Source organism: Anopheles bellator, chromosome 2, assembly GCF_943735745.2.
Source record: "Anopheles bellator chromosome 2, idAnoBellAS_SP24_06.2, whole genome shotgun sequence".
Taxonomy (NCBI): Eukaryota; Metazoa; Arthropoda; class Insecta; order Diptera; family Culicidae; genus Anopheles; species Anopheles bellator.
In genome coordinates, this window is record NC_071286.1 from 14,684,306 (window position 1) to 14,702,441 (window position 18,136).

Consider the following 18,136-nt stretch of genomic DNA (forward strand, 5'->3'; position numbering starts at 1 on the left):
TCACAGAAACTAACACAACATTCGATAATTCATAATAAGGACCAACAGCATCAGTGTCCTTATTGCCCTTTAAAGTTTACCAGGCCATCAGGGTTAAAGACTCATATCCACACCCACACCGGCGAAAGGCCATACGAATGTAAAGTATGTGACAAAGCTTTCCATTCATCAGGCATTCTGGCAGAACATTCGAAAATACACAATAAGGACCAACAGTATCGGTGCCCTCATTGTTCATCAATGTTCGCACAGTCAACTAGCTTAAAGATTCATATCCGCACTCACACTGGCGAAAAGCCATACAAGTGTCAAGTCTGTGACAAAGCCTTCCATTCATCACAGAAACTAACCCAACATTCGATAATTCATAATAAGGACCAACAGCATCAGTGTCCTTATTGCCCTTCAAAGTTTACCAGGCCATCAGGGTTAAAGACTCATATCCGCACTCACACCGGCGAAAAGCCATACCAGTGTAAAATCTGTGACAAAGCGTTCCGGTCATCAAGCGATTTGGCTAAACACTCCAAAATTCACAAGAAGGGTGAAATTAATTAATTCCTTCGTTGTTCATTCAAGTATGGGTTAGAATGAGTTTGAATTTTGTATTTTTGAATAGTAAAATGTATGAATTCGGCGATAGCAGTTAGCAAAAGTGCATAATCGACTTAACTTTTCTGCTCCTGTTCGTTGTTTAAGACGACGACCCACCCTGGAACTCAGCATTGATGCGCGGCCGTCCCTCACCGGACACAATGACCCTTTACTTGCTTTTTGTCGTTTTTACTTGAACAATTACTTGTCGCTTGTTGACTTAAATATGTCCCTTGATCAATGTCGTGATGTTTTTGCTTTCATGTTGTCTTAGTAAATGTTTCGTCCATGTTACTTTCGAGTATGTTTCCTTTAAAACACCGATTACCTGCTTCTGTGTTTGGGATTCGTCAGTTATGATTAGTTTAGTTCAGTGACAAGTGCTTAGTTAAGTTCATTATTGTCAAATAGGCTAAGTTGCCCGTTGGCTGTTTTCTTTTACTAATAAACAAATAAACAATCTGCATCGATCAGCCCAATAAAATTAATTTTTCTTACAAACTGCTGCTGCTGCTGACGGTGACACCACCGTGAATTTGGTCTTGTTTTCGTTTATCTGCAGACCGAGATTCTCCGCGGCTTGCCCAATCACTTTGTGGGATTGACGCACATCAGACAGACTTCGATTGCAAGGATCTGACTGGACTTGAAGAAGATGGTCTCCTGAGCTCTCCACTTCCGAGTCCCGGATGGCTCGCCCCAGCGGACATGGTTTTTTTTTAAAGTCTGCTAAGTTTGGCCAATAGCGAACCGTGTAGCACTGATCGTAGGGTTCTAAGCAATTTATAAAACCGCTACACATCATACAATCAATTAATGGCCATTCTTTATCTGCCATACCATAGTTCTCTTACACTTTTGCCATTCTACATTGAAAACAGCTAATATTGTGTTTTCGTATTTATTTACGCTAACTTGACTTTTTGAAATAAATGCTTCAAACTTCCACTAAGCACCACAAACGTTTCCAAAGGGTGACGGCCAAATCAAAACAAACGAACCGTCAACATCACCGGCGAAACATGTAAACATTATGTAAAAACACCGCTTGCTGGATAATGCTGGTGGCCACCGGTTTCGGGGCGTCCATTCGAAGGACATTCTGCGTTAGCGCTCGGACACCGAAAACATTCTCGAAATGGTACCAAGGGCTGTGGCAACGGAGGAGCTCGAAAGCCGAACCGCCTTACGATCATGTAGTGCAACTGGGCGACCCCGTACTCCGGTTGGTGGCACCACCCATCCCCGAGGCTGAACTTAAATCACGCGAAGTGCGCTTCCTCGTCACCCACCTAACGAAAGTGTTGCGCACGTACAAGTGTGTCGGATTGGCCGCACCCCAACTGGGTCTGTCGCTGCGTGCCTTCGTTATGGAATTTCGCGACGAGCTGCGCGACCAGTACAGCAAGGCGGATTACGCAAACCGGGAGATGGAAACGCTGCCCCTGACGGTGCGCCAGCGAGGGAGACGCAAAGAAACACTATTTTAACGATCCCTCAATTGTAGGTGCTTCTAAATCCAGAGCTGAAGGTTCTCAACTATGAGAAGGTACTGCACACCGAGGCTTGCGAAAGTGTGCGCGGCTATCGGGCCGATGTTGCCCGCTACCGGGAGGTTTTAATCACCGGCTACGATGGTGACGGATCACGGCAGGAGCTAACCCTACGGGGTTGGAACGCTCGGATAGCGCAGCATGAGATGGATCACTTGAACGGAACCGTTTACACGGACATTATGGACCGGAAGAGCTTCGCCTGCAGCTGCTGGCAGGCGGTCAATGTGCACCAGGGACGCATAAAGTTATCTTTTGCTAGCAAATAAACGGGCGAATGTTTTGCAGGCTGTCTTAATACTCACCCTATTTCAGGGAACGAAAGCATGGACACAGAAAGAACTGGAATGAAGAGTAAAGTACTGCAGGTAATTTATTGTTGGCTTTGAACCGACCACGATGCTTTCCAAGCTCGTTGCAGCGCACCACGGTCCATCGTCTCCTGGGAAGCGAACTTTGTGAGGTGAAATTATACCGTCGGCATTATAGGGACACATCCACTCCACGATGCAGACATTTGTTACGCGGTAATATGTACACGGAACTGTACGCCGTTAATGTTCGTTTTTGAATGTGCGTACAGCAATAAATACAAAGGTTATCCGTTATCGATTGGGCCACCGTGGTTACGCAATTTGCAGTTGCGCAAAAACACATAAACCTTTCGCCCGGCAAAGTTGAAATATTCCATTTGGTCACCAGTCTCCGCTCCATTATTATGGTGGATGGCAAGCCGCTGGCCGCTGGTATTAAAATGATACATGGCTAGTATTGGATTTAAAATTGCCAGTTGCCGCTGATGGGTAATAATAAAGGACTACCTTGGCTGAACTGTGGTGTGATAAAAGGGCCCACGAAAGAAGCTCGAACACGACGTTGCCATTTCTATTGTGCTTCGACAAACATAGTTCTTAAAAATAGATATAAAAAGATCTGCACAGTAACACCAGATTGGCTGCTATCGTGCGCACAAAGAAACAGACCACGCGGTATTACTATAGCGTCTTATCAAACTAACTGGCGGATTGCAACATAATATAACTTTGCAAATAATTGCTTATAAACTTAGCTCCAAATAGCTTCCTGTTTACCATTTTTTTGGTAATGAAAGCAGCACCCAATTAGACGGGAGGCTTTGGTTTTGGTTGAACACAAACGTATCTTCACCGCGCCACAAAACAGGAACCAAGTGCAGACGCGGTGTTCCACAGGAAGGACAAGTAAAATAGACACAAACACACAGGCACACAAACACCCAAACACATTCACACACAACCGCACAGTCTGTAGCACATTCGAAACAATGGCCTGCTTCGCTGCCCGTCGTCGTGCCTTCTCGCCGACCAAGTGGGCGAAGAGCCACGGAAGGACTTCGGCGATAGCGAAGGTCGCGGTAGGCTACGATGGTGCGAAGGATGGCAGTTTCAAACGTAACTGTACTGATTATCCACCGCCCGCTGACCGTCCTCGCCCGTTGGCTGGCCGGCCACTCCCGCACCCTGACCGCTCGTGCTGGGTTGCTGCAGCTGCTGGGACTGTTGCTGATGGTGCAGGTGGTGGTAGAGTTGGGACTGATGCTGCTGTTGGTGGTGTAGATGGACGTTCATCGGGTCATGCATGGGGATCGGTTGTTGCGATAGCTCCAGATCGCACGTCTTGATCCGTACGCTTCCGTTCAGCGTGATCGCCTGCGTGGGCTTTGAGCGGTGTGGGAGGGGTGGGGCGGTTTTGGATGGAGCGGGAGAGGGTCATTAGGATTGGATCATTGGAGTGCAGCGCAGCGCCAGACATGGACGGTGGACATTAAAAGCCCGGCGCAATAGAAACAACACAGGCCAAAACAGAGAGAGAGAGAGAGAGAGAGAGAGAGAAAGAGAGGGAGAGAAGAAAGAGAAAATGGTCAGCACGACACACGGCCATTGTCCCTCTTTCGATATTGTGTCCGTTTTAGACGGGCTTGTTAGCACAATAACTTCATTACACAGAGTGACTGTTAAAAACGGTTACTTAACGGGGCACCAATATTAGATTGCAAGCGTATAATAGAAGAAAAGCATCCAAGATAAACAATAGATCCCGGCTCCAGGATTCTCGCCTCTGGCTCGGGACCGATCAGTTCGTTAACACGGCCCGAGTTATTAAGGGTATCAATTGGATAAAGGATGTAACTAGCGTAAGTAGGTAGTTGCAGCGCTGCGATAGTTGGTCAGGAGTAGAACAGTGGGAAAACTAGAATACGGAGACAGATAGAACACTGAAAACAAAATCATTGCACAACGAAACGAACAGTGTGTCAGTTGGGTAGTAGCGACACAGTTCCGCCTAATTTACTGAATAAACAATAAAAGTTTCTCGTTTTGTGGAGGGAGGGCAAAAGTTCAGTAAAACACGATTGTAGCACGGAATCACTGACACAAACTACAGTGAAACCAACAGAGACGAGCACTAGAACTTGAAGAACGAAGGTTTCGGAAGAAAATCAACGAAAGATAGGCTAACGACAACACCACTGATACCACAACAACGATGATGATGATCATTATGATGTTACGCAGGATAATGAAGATTGTTGATGGTACTAATAGGAAACAGCACAACACGAAGAGAAAGAGAAAAAGTCCACAAGTAAAAGGCTTTGCGAGCGACAGGAAAAAAGAGCGAAAGAGAGAGAAGGCGAGCAGTAAGCAGTTAGTGAGGTGAGCGAAACGAAAACACAACTACGAACACGAACAAGACATGGACTAAATAGGAAAACAAACGACACAAATAAACGATTGATGGAAAAAAGAGGCAAACAAATTGAGTGGTTTTTTGATTATGTTCGCGGATTTTGGTTTCGCTTTTAATCGGCATATTATTCTTAAAAAGAAAAGTAGTTTCGCACGGGCGCGTGTGTTTGTTGTGTTGCCAGAGCAGCAGGCGAGCCATTGGGAAGGTGAGAAGGCCATGCTGGAGAAGTGCGTTCGTGCGTGCGTGCGTGCTCGTGAGTGAGTGAGATACCACCAGAGGCAGAGCTAGAGATGAACAGGGATGCGAGTTTTATTTTCTTGTTTTCTTCTACTATTCTCCCACTCACGCACGCACACAAGCACACATACACGCTGAACGCGTCCTGCTCCATCCCACATCACCCGTCCCACTCCGACATAGTAACTGCCTCCTTGGTTCCTTCTCGCCTACTTTGATGCCGTTGGCCTGTCTCGGGCGCGCGCGCGAGTGTGTTGTTGGTGGTGGATTTTGTAGGATTTCCATTTAAATTAATATCTCACATGTCTTGGGCTGGTTTGGGCCGCACTGCCAACCCCACCGGTTCCGCCTGTGCCGCTAGAACTGGCGGAAACACCGGCAACGCCCGCCGCACCGGTCGTACCAGTTCCGCCGGCATTGTTGGCGGCGCTGCCGCCGCTGCCAACGAGCGTGGTGGAGTAGTTGTTGCTGTTAGCCAGCTGGCCATGGGTGTGATGCTGTAATTGCTGTTGCTGCTGCTGCTGCAACTGCTGTTGCTGCTGCTGTTGCTGTTGCTGCTGCTGATGCTGCTGTTGTTGGTGCAGCTGGTGTGGTTGTTGCGGTATCAGCACGTAACCCGTAAGCGTCACGTCCGCCGTACCGCCCGACTCCAGCGGTATCGGGTGCTGCCGGAAGTGCTCGAGCATCTCGGTGATCGAGGGAAACCAAAGGTGCTGCACCCGGCACTGACCCAGATCGTTGAGCGTCATGCGCAGGTGTTTCGCCTTGCCCTGAAAGTTGAACGTCAGCACGAACTCGCCTTTGCGAGTTTCGCTCTGGCGCACCAGGAACACGCCGTGACTAGAGGTACCGTCGCGCAGCACCAGCTGGGCGGCATCGAAGCGGGGCAGTTTCCCGTGGAACCACGGGTACTCGCGCATCATCGCGGTCAGATCGGTGTCGGTTTCGTGCGCCTGCTCCAGATCGGTCTCCGTCAGCTCGAAGTTGCTGGACGACGATATCCGATCGTCGGGACGGCGGGGCGGCAGCTCTGGAGCGTTCGGCACACCAACGCCACCACCACCAACACCAGCTCCTCCTTGCGGTGTGGAAACATTTCCCAGGACAGAGCTTCCCGTCGTTACACTGTTGGCAGCCGAATTCGGCGTTCCACCCGCGTTCGCTGTAGACACCGTCGATTGGTTGAGGCTCAGGTTGTTCACATCCGCCACCAGTCCACCGCCGCCGGGTGTCAACGAGGTACCTCCGCCACCAATGACACCGTGAGAGATGGAGGTACTCGACGTGAGGCTCGTGTTCAGGTCCGGCTGGCCAGCACCGGGTGGTAACTGGGAGGTCGTAGGCGTACTGCGCATACAGTAGCGTATCGTGGCCAGCCAGCTGCGCATATCGTCCGTGTCCCGCGCCTCGATGACGTACTCCATATTGTTGTCCGCTTTCAGCACGAACGTGTTCTCGTGATCCGGCATCTCGAGCGCCGTCGTTTCGCGCGCTTCCGTGATGAGAAAGCAAAACACGCCACTGCGAGGCTACGGTGTGGAAGAGAAACAGAAACGTTCACTTGAAAAGTGGCCACCCTACCTCCTACGTTGATCCTGCGTTTTCGTACCTTTTGAGACTTGGGAGGCGAGTAGAACTCGAGCATATAGCCACCGACCGTTTTCACTAGCACCAGTTTGCACTTTTCCCACTTCTGCGAGCCGGACGGTTGGTCAAGATTTTCCGGCGACAGGTAGTTAACCGTGCCCTCCTTCCGGCACTCGACCACAATCTTCGCCAGCTTCGTTTTGCTGGCGCGCCGATCCGACAGCTCCACCTCGTCCGAGTGTTGTTTGTGAAAAAATGCCTACAAAAGAAGTCGCTTGAATTGCCGGTGGTTCCGCCGGGCACGCACCAGAATGGCCGTGTTGGTACTTACATGAATGACCTTCCCCTTCCGGAGACCCTTGAAGGACAGACGACGGAAGAATGGTTTGTGGTTGGTTTTTGGCGAATCGGTGTCCTCGGAGTAGTCACTCTCCTCCGGCACCGTGGCAGAGCCGTTTCCAGTCTGTGGAACAGAGGGATAGAATGGATTATTCAGTGCGGTGCGGTGCCTCTCCTACAGGTAAAGTAAGGTAATGTAAGGCTCTCCTGAAGACGTTTAAGCAATAGCGATCCAAGCAATCCTAGCCGTCTCTATCGCATTCCAATTGAGATGTATCTTGACACTGTAGTTGCTTGAATCTTCTGGTTATTCTGAGATTCATAGCAAGCTGTGCCGTACCCGAAAAAATGGCCACTGAAAGGACCCTATCTACATTCCAGAGCCGAAGGATGTTTTGAAACAATCCAGTCGAAGATTTGTGGCCGTATTCAATAATAAAACATTTTTTGAGTGCTCTCCCTTCATATCGCTGTGTTAAACAGATAGACAAAAATGACCGAACAAACAGAAGCAGAATCGTTCATCGCCGCTGATTCTTGGCACTCAATCTGTCAGCAACAAGTCAACACAAGTGTTGGACGCTACCTTGTGGTCTCCCGCTCTCTAGCCGCGTGCATTGTGTGTCCTCGTCGATCACTAGATAAATCAGTCTCCACCGCCCGTGGGGGGCCGGGGAATGATAACGGATCATAAACAAACCACGAACAACAATAAAGTAATCAGCTCCAATTTATTTCATCTATTCGCAAGACACAGGAAGAGCCGCGGCCCCGACTATGGCGTTGCGGGGTCGCGGTGGGCATGATGTGAATGCGGTTAGCATCATTGGCACTGACCGAGACCGAAATCCATCACCACATTGTAGAGGCACCAACCAGTTTTCAGCCATCAGCACCTCACAGCAACATTTACAAAGAGTTTGCAAAATCTTTTCGAGGCTTGAAGAAGGTTAAAACACGTACATTATTACTTAAATTTTAGTATGCTGCGCCATTCGTGCCAGTTCGACAACAATGTTACAGCACAAACATTGGAATGAGCTTCCCGCCCGAACGGTCACGAACGAACGGGCGCCGGACAACGCCGGAAACCGTCGCGGAGTACACGCGGAGTGAGTGCCAGCCGCGAGGGAGGCGAGATCGGTGCACCAATGGAAATTCCACCAAGGCGGCGCTAGCGACCAAATTCGGGTCTGGCCATTTGGCGTAAAAAAAAGTGTTCCACCTCGAAACACTGTCCATATGGAGAAATCGGCCCAACACGCACCGGCTGGCGGCAACATTCCTTCACGTCTTCGTCGGGTTGGGCCTTGACTTGAGGGTAGGTTCCCGCCCCACCCCGCCCGTCGACCGGTGGTCTAGGATTTTTTATATCATTTTGCGCAACCATCCGGGGTCCAGTAGTAGCGCGTCATCATGCGATCCCCCCCCCGTTGGTCCGTCACGCTAAGTTCATTACCATACGCCGGCAGTCACCGCCGACGGCCGGTGCCGACGGCCGGTGCCGCCTCCGTTCCCACCGCCTGTGCGTGTGCGTGCAAGAGGAGATGAGATGGCATGCAGACCGACCGCGCCCCGATGGCCGAAACCAAAACAGCCAACCACTCTGCCCGTACTCTGCTTTGTCGGTTACCTGTGCCAACCTGTGGGAGTTGGATGTTTATGAATGAAAATGATGCCATCACCCATGAAGGGGGTCACAAAGCAGACACAGTCAAGCCAAGGGCGCTGCGGGGAGTGGATCGTGCCCGCCTGGAACCCGGCAGACCGAAAGGCCACGCGCGCAGGTGGAACGCTGGCCGTCGTGGCATCACGCACCCAAACAATATTATGTCGCCAACCCCACCTTCGCATGACGGTGGTGCTGCTACGCGGGACTGTCGATCCGCTTTTCGTTCCACATAGTGGCCTCGGCGAGCCCGCTTGAAGGACCCGCCACAGCTTCCGAACTCTTACGGCCACTGTAAACCCCCGCCAGTGCCCAGATGTAAACGAAGCCCATGGGATTATGTATTAGAATGAAATGTTTACCACAATGAATACCGATCAGAGAGCAAATATTATCAAACTATGCGCCACATACGATAATACAGTTTTACCTATTTTTACCGATTTTCTGCCACATCGAGTTTAACAATTATGTCAAGTCGTAAGTTGATTACAGAAAAGAGAGTAAAATAATTCTGCATCATTCTAAAAAGTGATAAAATCACATATGTTCACACAAGAACGGCCGTTAAAGAAGTCAAGGAACAGACTTGAATCGAAATAGTGTGTAAGGAAAACGAAACCGGTGGATGGTTTGATGTTGTGAAAACATTATGTTTTAAGCTACACATGGTAACCAAATACAAAGTTTTTTACCATCTGTATGTATCAATATGTGCACATGGAGATATAAGTAAATATCGTATATGTGAAACGACCCCCCCAACAGGTGGCCCTTCACAAGGTCCAAAATGCTAGAAATTAAAAGCCACCCAAAAACAGCGTCCATATACGCCCTCGAGGGCCTCTGGGCCCGTGGAATGTTAGGAAAGTAGAACCAGTAACAGAATGCTGCTACGGCTGGCAACAACAAGCAACAATGTCGAGGTCGAAAAGGGAACACCCGCAGTGGAAGCTGACACTAATCAGACGACGGGATGAAGAGATAAGCTCCGCTCGCGGACGTTTAAGTTATGAATGAACCGCGCGGTGTTGGGCGAAACAGCCTCCCGAAAAGGCGGTGGTGACGGGGATGTTTTGCAGAGGTAAGCTTTGCTCTCATTCATGTGTTCCCATTCATGCAGAGCGGTGGCTTTGATAAGCTTTCACCGGGTCGGGTGTGCCAGCGAAACGGATGTTTGTCGAGCGACTTCCTTTCACATGTTGCCACGATATTTCGCTTAGCTCGAGCAACGATGCCCGATCGGAAACTGCGAACAACAATGAGCCATCTTTATTTGCACAAAAAGGATTAACAGCAATTCAATCATCGTTTCTTATTTAAAGAGCAACAATACGGTGTATCAGTAGTTCAATTGTATCGATACTCTGTCCCACTTGCTGAAAGGATTGATTGCGGCATAAACGGACATATGGAAGTGTCCGATCGTTCTTCGATAATTTGATAAATTAAACAATTGATTCCTGGGATTTGTACCAACGGCCACCATGACAAACAGCTCAATTAGATCAATTATTATCCGGTCGAGACATCATGCGGCGCGTCGCCAGGATCATCCTAACAACCATCCCTGTTGTGTCTCGGCACATCTTCGATAGGCCATCGAGCCATCGGAGTAAACGAAACGCCCCGCCTGGTGCAAATACGGAACCTAGTTACGGATTGTGTTACAGATCTGTGCAGCGCAGAACGCTCCGTCCTACGCACTTCCGGTCAGAGGATGTGAAGCAGATGGTACCACCCCTAGCAACCTCTACCTTGGTTTGTGTTCGCCGTCGATGAAAGTCGTGCGCTAAGTGCTCCTTGAAGCACTGGACGAAGCGGCGCATAAAGTCCTGGTGAGAGATTGTGTGGCACCCCACCTCCGGCAGGTTGCTGGTCACATAATTCACGCACGCCCGGGCAAACTCCGACGACGCGGCCCGTGCGTGACGTTCGCAAAATTCTGTCCACGTTCCACGTGCAGATAATAACCTAGTTACGAGTTGTGTTACAAATCTGCGCAGAGGAGAGAGAGCGCTCCGTTCTACGCACTTCCAGTAGGAAGAAGTGAAGCAGATGGTACCACCCCTAGCAACCTCTACCTTGGTTTGTGTTCGCCGCCGATGAAAGTCGTGCTCGAAGTGCTCCTCGAAGCACTGGACGAAGCGGCGCATAAAGTCCCGGTGAGAGATTGTGTGGCGCGCCACCTCCGGCAGGTTGCTGGTGACGTAATTCACGCACGCCCGGGCAAAGTCCGACGACGCGGCCCGTGCGTGACGTTCGCAAAACTCCGTCCACGTTCCAACAGTCGACGGCGCCACCGCCGTCGCCGTCGTCATGGCCATTGTTGGCGTTGACGTCGTGATAGCTGCCCCCGGCGTCGGGTTTGACTCCGTGATCGGGCTCACTGTCGCCGTTGTCGTTGCCGCCATCAATCCGCTTACTCCAATGGCAACGCCACCACCGCCACCGACTTCGCCGTCCAGTTCCTCAGCACCACCCACGTTAGCCGCGCTGGTGTGCGACAAACTGCCACCTCCGCCACCGGATGTTTGATGCTGCTGTTGCTGTACCGTTGTCACACTGCAAAAACTTTGATCACCATCTGTCAGATTGGCCATGGCTTCTGTTTATCTCAATGTAATAATGTCCACCTCCCACTGCGTGCGCACACACAGGCGAATTTGCCCCGGTCCTGAGACCGTGTGTGCCGCGTTTGTTTGCTTTATCGCACTTTTTCCACTGGACAGAAACCGCACCCGTCGCTTCGCGGTGGACTGTTTAACTTTAGCACCTCGCCCCGTTTTCACACGCTACAATTTCACTTTCTGTCCAATCGAAGGCCAGGTGCATCGGAGGCCTTCCGCTGCCCAGCACCGGCAATCTGTCACTAACGGGTCCCTTAGGGAACCGGTGATGATGCAACACTATCTCCTTTGCGTCACAGCATCCTCTGTTGGGTCCAGCGGAAACCGAGTTCGGTGCTGTGGTTGCTTTTCTTATTGTTCCTCTTTCCGCAAGCTCGGCACGTTTTTTATGAGCATTCAAGTTACGATCGTCGTGCACAGGACCAGCGGCAGCACCGACAACAGACCATCATCGGTGGCAGCAACGTTCGCAGACGCAGCATCATCGTCCATTATCTCGCCGCCGTCGTGGTGATGATTGTGCTGCACACTGCCACGGGCAGGCGGAGATAGCTGATAGCGACCGATACCGAAGGCCGGAACAGCATCCGCGAAAACATAATAACCTATACGCGCGCCTGTGTGTGTGTTTTCTTCGCGCAATCCGCTCTATCGCGGTCACTTCTTGCGCCGTGCGGAACGAGCAACGACGTAACAATACTGTGCTGTCCTGAGAATCGAACGGAAATCGAGGCCGCTTCATTCATGGACACACCGCGCGCCGCTGATTGCTGGGCCGAAATACAGAAAGAGCAGCATCATCACCTGCGCGCGTGTGTGGGTGTGTTTGCGCGCGCCTGTATGCTTTTTTCTTATCTTTCACTCCGTCTCGTAGAGAACGGTTCCGGTTGCACTACACACCCTTTTCGCGGTTTCTTATCACGACACACACGCAGCGCGTGACAGATGGTTGCCCGCTGGCAACACGCACCTGGGGTGTAGGCCGCTTTCCGTTTAGCGCACTTCCTTGCACTTTCGAACACTTTTACTCCTTTTGGGATTAATCTGCAAGCACTGCTTTTTCACTTTCTTTCGCTCGTCGGTCGGTCAGCGGCATCGGCTTGAGGAGAACAGATTCCCACAGATCATCATCCGTCTTCGGTTTGGCTCGAGCATCCGAGCATCGTCACCATCTTGCTAAGCGCAGGTTACTACGGGCCTGGTTAGGGAATGAAGAAACAATGTGTTTATTACCGCGGATACACCGTGCTACTAAATGGGGACACTGAAGACTGACTCAAGCTACTATCCGGACCGTCCAGACCGTCGGTGGCGAAGGCGCTAATCATAATTGCACAAAATTTGTTACAACCCATTCACGCCCCTTTACAAACACCTACAACTGAACTTGCATGTGATGGGATTTATTAACTCAGCAAGCAAGCTGCCTGGTGTCTCAAAACCATTCTTCGCAAAACCGACCGGCACCTCGACGAACTAATAAATAGGGACCATTAGAAACGCGATCGGATTGCTCACACTATCCTGACTACGGTCACCAGTCTCCTCCGTCCAGAGCACTGTTTTTTTTCCAAATTGCGTGCCACCAAATACATACACACAAGCGCGCTTGCCGATGATATTCGGGGACATTTCCGGGTGGGCCCACACCGCGAATCCACTACTTCGCTAGGTCGCATCAATTAGCGGGACACAAACTTCCGCCCGCACTCCCTTCCGCTCGCCGTGATTTCGCTATGCTTTCGCAGTCGACCAATTCAAAACTAATGTTATTGTTGGCCGCCGCCCGGAGGACTGATTGAATTGCTGCGCGCTGTCAAACGCCGTAACCAACACAAAGGCAGAACTACGCCGCACACGCACACACTCGCAGTCCACGGCGCGTGGGGATGAAAACGCAAAATGCACCACTAAGAGCGACCACTTTTGTTATTTTCAGAACCGGGTTTTCGGGTTTTAACGTTACACTGCTTCTTGATGGGAAAAAATACCGCTCAGGAGAAGAAATGTGCGAGGACTCCGCTTCATCAGACACAACAATAAAACGTTGGTTTGCTGACTTCAAACGTGGTCGTAGACACCGATGATGCAGAAAGCAGGGCGACGTGCAAATGAGGCGGCAACACCAGAAATCCACAGTATAGTTTTGAATTACGTGAGTTACGTGAGTTAGCTGACATAGTAAAGATACCAAACGAACGTGTTGGCTTTCAATTGCATGAACATTTGACTGTGAAAAAGGTTTGTTCAAAGGTTCTGCCGCCGCGTTTGTGCACTGTTGATAGAAAACAAGAACTGCGTTCCATCTGACAGACGTCAGTTGTCGCGCCGACGGTTATTCACCACTCCGTGTGGTGGATAAATTACAATGTCCTTTAACAACATATTCAAATTGTAATTGTAAAGCATAGACGATAAGCAAATCTCTGTTTGAAAGTATAAATTAAAATCCAAAGACAAAGGACAGAATTGTTGTAATGTGGCTTTTACCGTTTAAACCAATAATCCTCGTGCGCAAGTGTAGGAAAGCTTAGCGTAACAATAAGCTCGCCACTGAAAACGTCACATTCGATTTGTTTTCATTGCGTTCTCTGTCGCATTAGCAGAAAAATGTCTCCTCCGGCTGGAACAGTGCTGAGGTTCCCGATTTTGTTTGGTAGCCTTTTAGTTGGTTTCGGTGTGGCATTTTACAATCGGTGAGGCGAACCTCGGAAAATCAATGCAAGAAAAACCAGTTTAATATGCGCCTTTGCTTTTACGCAGCGACTTATTCTTCACGGGTCTGGAAGAGGAACGTCACCGGTTGAATAAAGAGGATCTGGTATCGAAACAGATACTGCTGGACAAGATCGATTCCGCCCGAAGAGCACGCATGCAGTAGCGCCGACTGATGTTTCATTCTTCTGTACTGATCCAATAAAAGGGACTTTTTTGTCGTTTCAAGTTTTACACAATCGGGTAACGCGATTTATTAGTTCCGAACCGATACCATTTCTAATCCTTGCGAATGCTAGCCGCCCGTGGATCATCTGGGCGCATTACAACATACGTCAGCTTATATCTGCGGTTGTCTCCGTTCTTCCGGTAGTAGTTGGTCAGTCCAACAACGCTCAGACCAATACCGATCAAGGCAATCACGGACGAACCGACCACTTCCGGGATTTCGTTCCATCCTCGCTTGAACAGCGCCGTGAGGCCGCGGCTAGCCTGTGCCGATGCAGCCATCTGTGCCTTCCGGTTCGGGGGTTCGGGCAACGTTCGCAAACTGCAATGAAGGCGGGAGAAGAGCTTGCAGTTGAATAATTTGGCTAACGATCCTATTGTTCCAGTGTGTACTCACAATTCACGTAATCGTCTTGTTGTTCTTTTGCCTTTTCGCTGCAAATGAGATTTTTCGTGGCTGTCAAAATGTGACAGATTGTGATGGTAACTGCTCGAAATCGAGTTTGTCACACTCCCGCGGAAAACGTTCAAACGTTCATTTGTTTCAGATCATTTAAAAAATCGAAGGATTTTATGAAATACGAGAATGAAAAAAGTATTCCAGCCATTCAAAATTCAGACTGAAACATTGTTTCTTCTACGGGAACAACCGCTGTGCGGTCTTATCCTGCACCAGAGACAATAAGCCAATTTTAAGCAAACCCTGCAGCTGACTGTTTAATTGCGCGTTCATTTATTTCTTGCTAATAACTTATACAAACTGAACGTAAGAACGTTAGTAAGTTGGCACAGGTGCTTCTGGATGTAGCAGTAATCGGTAATAATCTCTCCTACCTCTACATAACATCGCAGCAGTTGAAATACCCTTGCTTGTAATGTTCGACTAACGTAGTGACAACATTTTTGCGGTTGGCCGGCATCAATTGCCCCTGGATCGGGTGAGTTTCCGCGGAAGCGTCGTTCCCTGGCGCTGTTACATCCTTCACTTTCTGTCCCACCTTGGCGCACGATCATTTGCGCCCAAAGTTACCGGCCATACTTTTGCGCATATGCTGAAAAGTTAGGGTCGAGCTGAGGCGTGCGTCGCGGTGCTTGTAGTACTCGTTGTAATCCAGCCGCATGCAAAGCTGGGGCAGAGATTCCGTCGGTGAAATGGCCAGCTGGTAGAGGAACTGGTGAACCGAGTCCTCGTACCCAACGCCAATCATGTTAATCGCCTTTTGGCACGTACTCAGCCGATGTTCAAACTGTTGCAGCTCTTCATCCCGCTCGAGTGTCTGCTCGGCCGTAACCCCGTATGTGCCGGCTGCTTCGCTCTCACGAATGCGATCATCGAACGCTTTGCGCGAATCCAGTTCGCGATTGCACAGGTCGTAGAACTTCATCTGCCACTCGTCCAGCTTGCGCACCGAGTTGAAAATTTGCTCCAGCGAGCTCGTGAACATGTGGGTCGACTGATCGAGGAAGATGCCGGTGCGGATGCGCTGGAGAAACTTGTCGTGCGCCTCTAGTACGTCATCGAGCGCTTTTGCTTGTTGCACTCGCGCACTAAACTGAACCCACGAGCACTCGATCACTTCGAACAGGATGTAGTATTGCATCTGCGAGATAAGGTTGATCATCTTCGAGCAGTACGTCTGCAGGTGTTTCATCACGTCGCCAATGTCGGCGGCAATCGGTTTGTAGCACCGCGTGCCCAGCATGTGGTTGCGCCAGATACTGGCGAGGATGTACTCAAAGCGCTTCATGTTCCACAGCTGCTTAAACAGGGCTCGGTAGGTGCACTGCACCGGCTGGAAGATGGTGCCCAGCGGACCCTGCACCTTGTACGTTAAGCAGAACACATCCCAGCCGGTATCGCCCTCGCACGGGCTGAGAAAGTGCACATCCAGATAGTTCAACACTTCGGGATCTTCCACCTCACATGAAGACTTTCGCACCGCCTCGGCCACCGTGAGAAAGAGCTCCTGCTGTCCGATATCCTTCGCCGGTCGGTCCAACTCCTCCTTCAGATACTCCATCAGCATGTCCGCAAAGTGGCCCTGTCCCAGTAGCAGATAGTCACGCATCGCCTGTAGATGGTCGAACAGGCGGTGTGGCCCAAGCACAATGTCCAGCACGCGCTTGGACGTTTTCAGATACACATTATCGATCAGCACGTGCAATTCGGTGTTGCTGTGGGGACTGTACAGATACTCGAGCCGCTCACTGAGACACTTACTCAGATCATTCCGCTCGCGCACCGGTGCCCGGTCTTTGCAGATTTCACGCAAAAAGTTTATGCTCTTGCCGATCACCAGTATTTGGCGCGCGAGTGCATCGGAGATGAACGAGGGTACCATGGAGATGCGTAGCCGGAATTCGTCGTGCCACAAACGATTGTAGCCGACCTCCATCAGTTTTTCGATAAAAAAACTCACAGTTTGGATCAACAATCTTGCCATCCGTGAGCCACTGGGTAAGCATCTGCTGCAGAGGAATGCAAGCCGATTGAAGAAGTTCACGCGATATGATGCGCACCATCGGATCCCCGTGCCAGATAAACTTGTGAACAGCTGAAGCCAGTGCGCCACCCTTCACTTCGCGACACGCATCGGAAATAACCGACAGCCACTGGAGACGCTCCATAGGCTCCACTAACCATACCATCGTCCGCACGAGCGTCATGCGGTCGGTGGTGTCCGAACCGGGTTGCCGCTGTCGGTCAAGCGCCTCCTGCAGGTTCGCAATCAGCCCGTAATAGTTGGTCAGCTCTTTGCGTAGTGCAGTAATGTAGCCCTGGCCAAAGCTACCCATCAGATACGAATCACTCTTGGGGTCGGTGAATTTGACCACGTTGCTGTAGAAGAACCCTACTTCGGCCAACCGCAGCAACATTCCTGCGTTGCATGTATCGAGATGCCGGCCGCTGACGTGATCGAGCTTAAATTCGCCCGTCACTACGTTCTTTCGTAGGTACTTTCCTTCGATTCCGGTGCACGCGTATATAATGTCCTGGATAATGCTGTCTTCAAGTTCATTGCCGGCAACAGCACCACTAACAAGGGCACCACTACTGCCGACCACGGAGAGCATCGGGGAACGCTGGCTGCTGCAGCTTCCAGAGAGGCCCGAATCAAGGCTTATCTTGCTCAGGGCACTCTCCAACAGTGGACCTCCGACGGAACTTGCGGCATCGTTACGCAAATCTATCTGCAATCCGCTGGCACCAGCCAAATTTCTATCCGCATCGGCAAGGTTAAGTAGAAACTCTAGAATTGGCACTCTCTGTTTACTTTCGGTCTGAAAAGAAGAACGGCAAACAATAAATTGTCACATCGGCACCGAGCCACACACGCCCACGTACAATGGAAACCAGCTCCTCGTAGAACCCGTTAAACACGTTCACGCTTGCCTGGCTGCGAGAAGATAGCCGCCGATTGATGCGTGTTACGATTGACGATTCACTGGCGGTGGACGCCGAGCTGCCGTAGTAGGCGATCGAGTTTGGCCTGTTGGCAATGAGCTGCGTGACACCTTTCAGGACATCATCTAAGGATCGCACACACCAAAATACATAAAATCATTCGCTGGCGGCGTGAAAACGGGGCACAAACAAACAGATGCGTTCGCCGGACCGTTTTGTGCTGTCGGATGGTGAAAGCGTACCATCTTCTGCTCGTACCTGCTCGTTCGCCCGCGAGATTCCGGCAGAGTTGCTTTAGCAACTCGTAGATAACGGGAAAGTTTGGCTGGTTGTTCCGATTCATCATCGTCATTTGATTGCGTGTTTGATCTAGAAGTCGTACATTTTCACCGCACCAAAACCGTTCCGATGATGCCGAATTGGAAATGACAGTTGGAATTTTCTGCGT

The 18,136-nt window shown here is 50.3% G+C and overlaps 4 protein-coding genes across 4 annotated transcripts; 1 reads left to right on the forward strand and 3 right to left on the reverse strand.

Annotated features, from left to right (window-relative positions):
• Positions 1-1,643: 1,643 nt before the first annotated feature.
• On the forward strand, positions 1,644-2,434 carry LOC131210477 (peptide deformylase, mitochondrial-like). The gene is made up of 2 exons (XM_058203734.1): positions 1,644-2,045; positions 2,102-2,434. The coding sequence occupies exons 1-2, from the start codon at positions 1,653-1,655 to the stop codon at positions 2,414-2,416; spliced, it is 708 nt and encodes a 235-aa protein (XP_058059717.1). The 5' UTR covers positions 1,644-1,652; the 3' UTR covers positions 2,417-2,434.
• Positions 2,435-3,474: 1,040 nt separating this feature from the next.
• Positions 3,475-11,681, reverse strand: LOC131208788 (SH2B adapter protein 2). The gene is made up of 5 exons (XM_058201675.1): positions 10,794-11,681; positions 7,033-7,164; positions 6,724-6,960; positions 5,417-6,643; positions 3,475-3,844 (listed from the first exon to the last, which is right to left on the reverse strand). The coding sequence occupies exons 1-5, from the start codon at positions 11,310-11,312 to the stop codon at positions 3,572-3,574; spliced, it is 2,388 nt and encodes a 795-aa protein (XP_058057658.1). The 5' UTR covers positions 11,313-11,681; the 3' UTR covers positions 3,475-3,571.
• A 2,591-nt stretch (positions 11,682-14,272) lies between these two features.
• On the reverse strand, positions 14,273-14,735 carry LOC131210516 (uncharacterized). Its single transcript, XM_058203774.1, has 2 exons — positions 14,680-14,735; positions 14,273-14,604 (listed from the first exon to the last, which is right to left on the reverse strand). Exon 2 carries the CDS (start codon positions 14,562-14,564, stop codon positions 14,334-14,336), a length of 231 nt encoding a protein of 76 aa, XP_058059757.1. The 5' UTR covers positions 14,565-14,604; positions 14,680-14,735; the 3' UTR covers positions 14,273-14,333.
• Positions 14,736-15,115: 380 nt separating this feature from the next.
• LOC131209829 (gamma-tubulin complex component 3) lies at positions 15,116-18,090 on the reverse strand. Its single transcript, XM_058202974.1, is given in 4 exon segments — positions 15,116-16,696; positions 16,698-17,564; positions 17,629-17,813; positions 17,947-18,090. Coding segments are annotated over 4 exon segments (2,550 nt in total). The 5' UTR covers positions 18,041-18,090; the 3' UTR covers positions 15,116-15,292.
• Between the last annotated feature and the right edge of the window lie 46 nt (positions 18,091-18,136).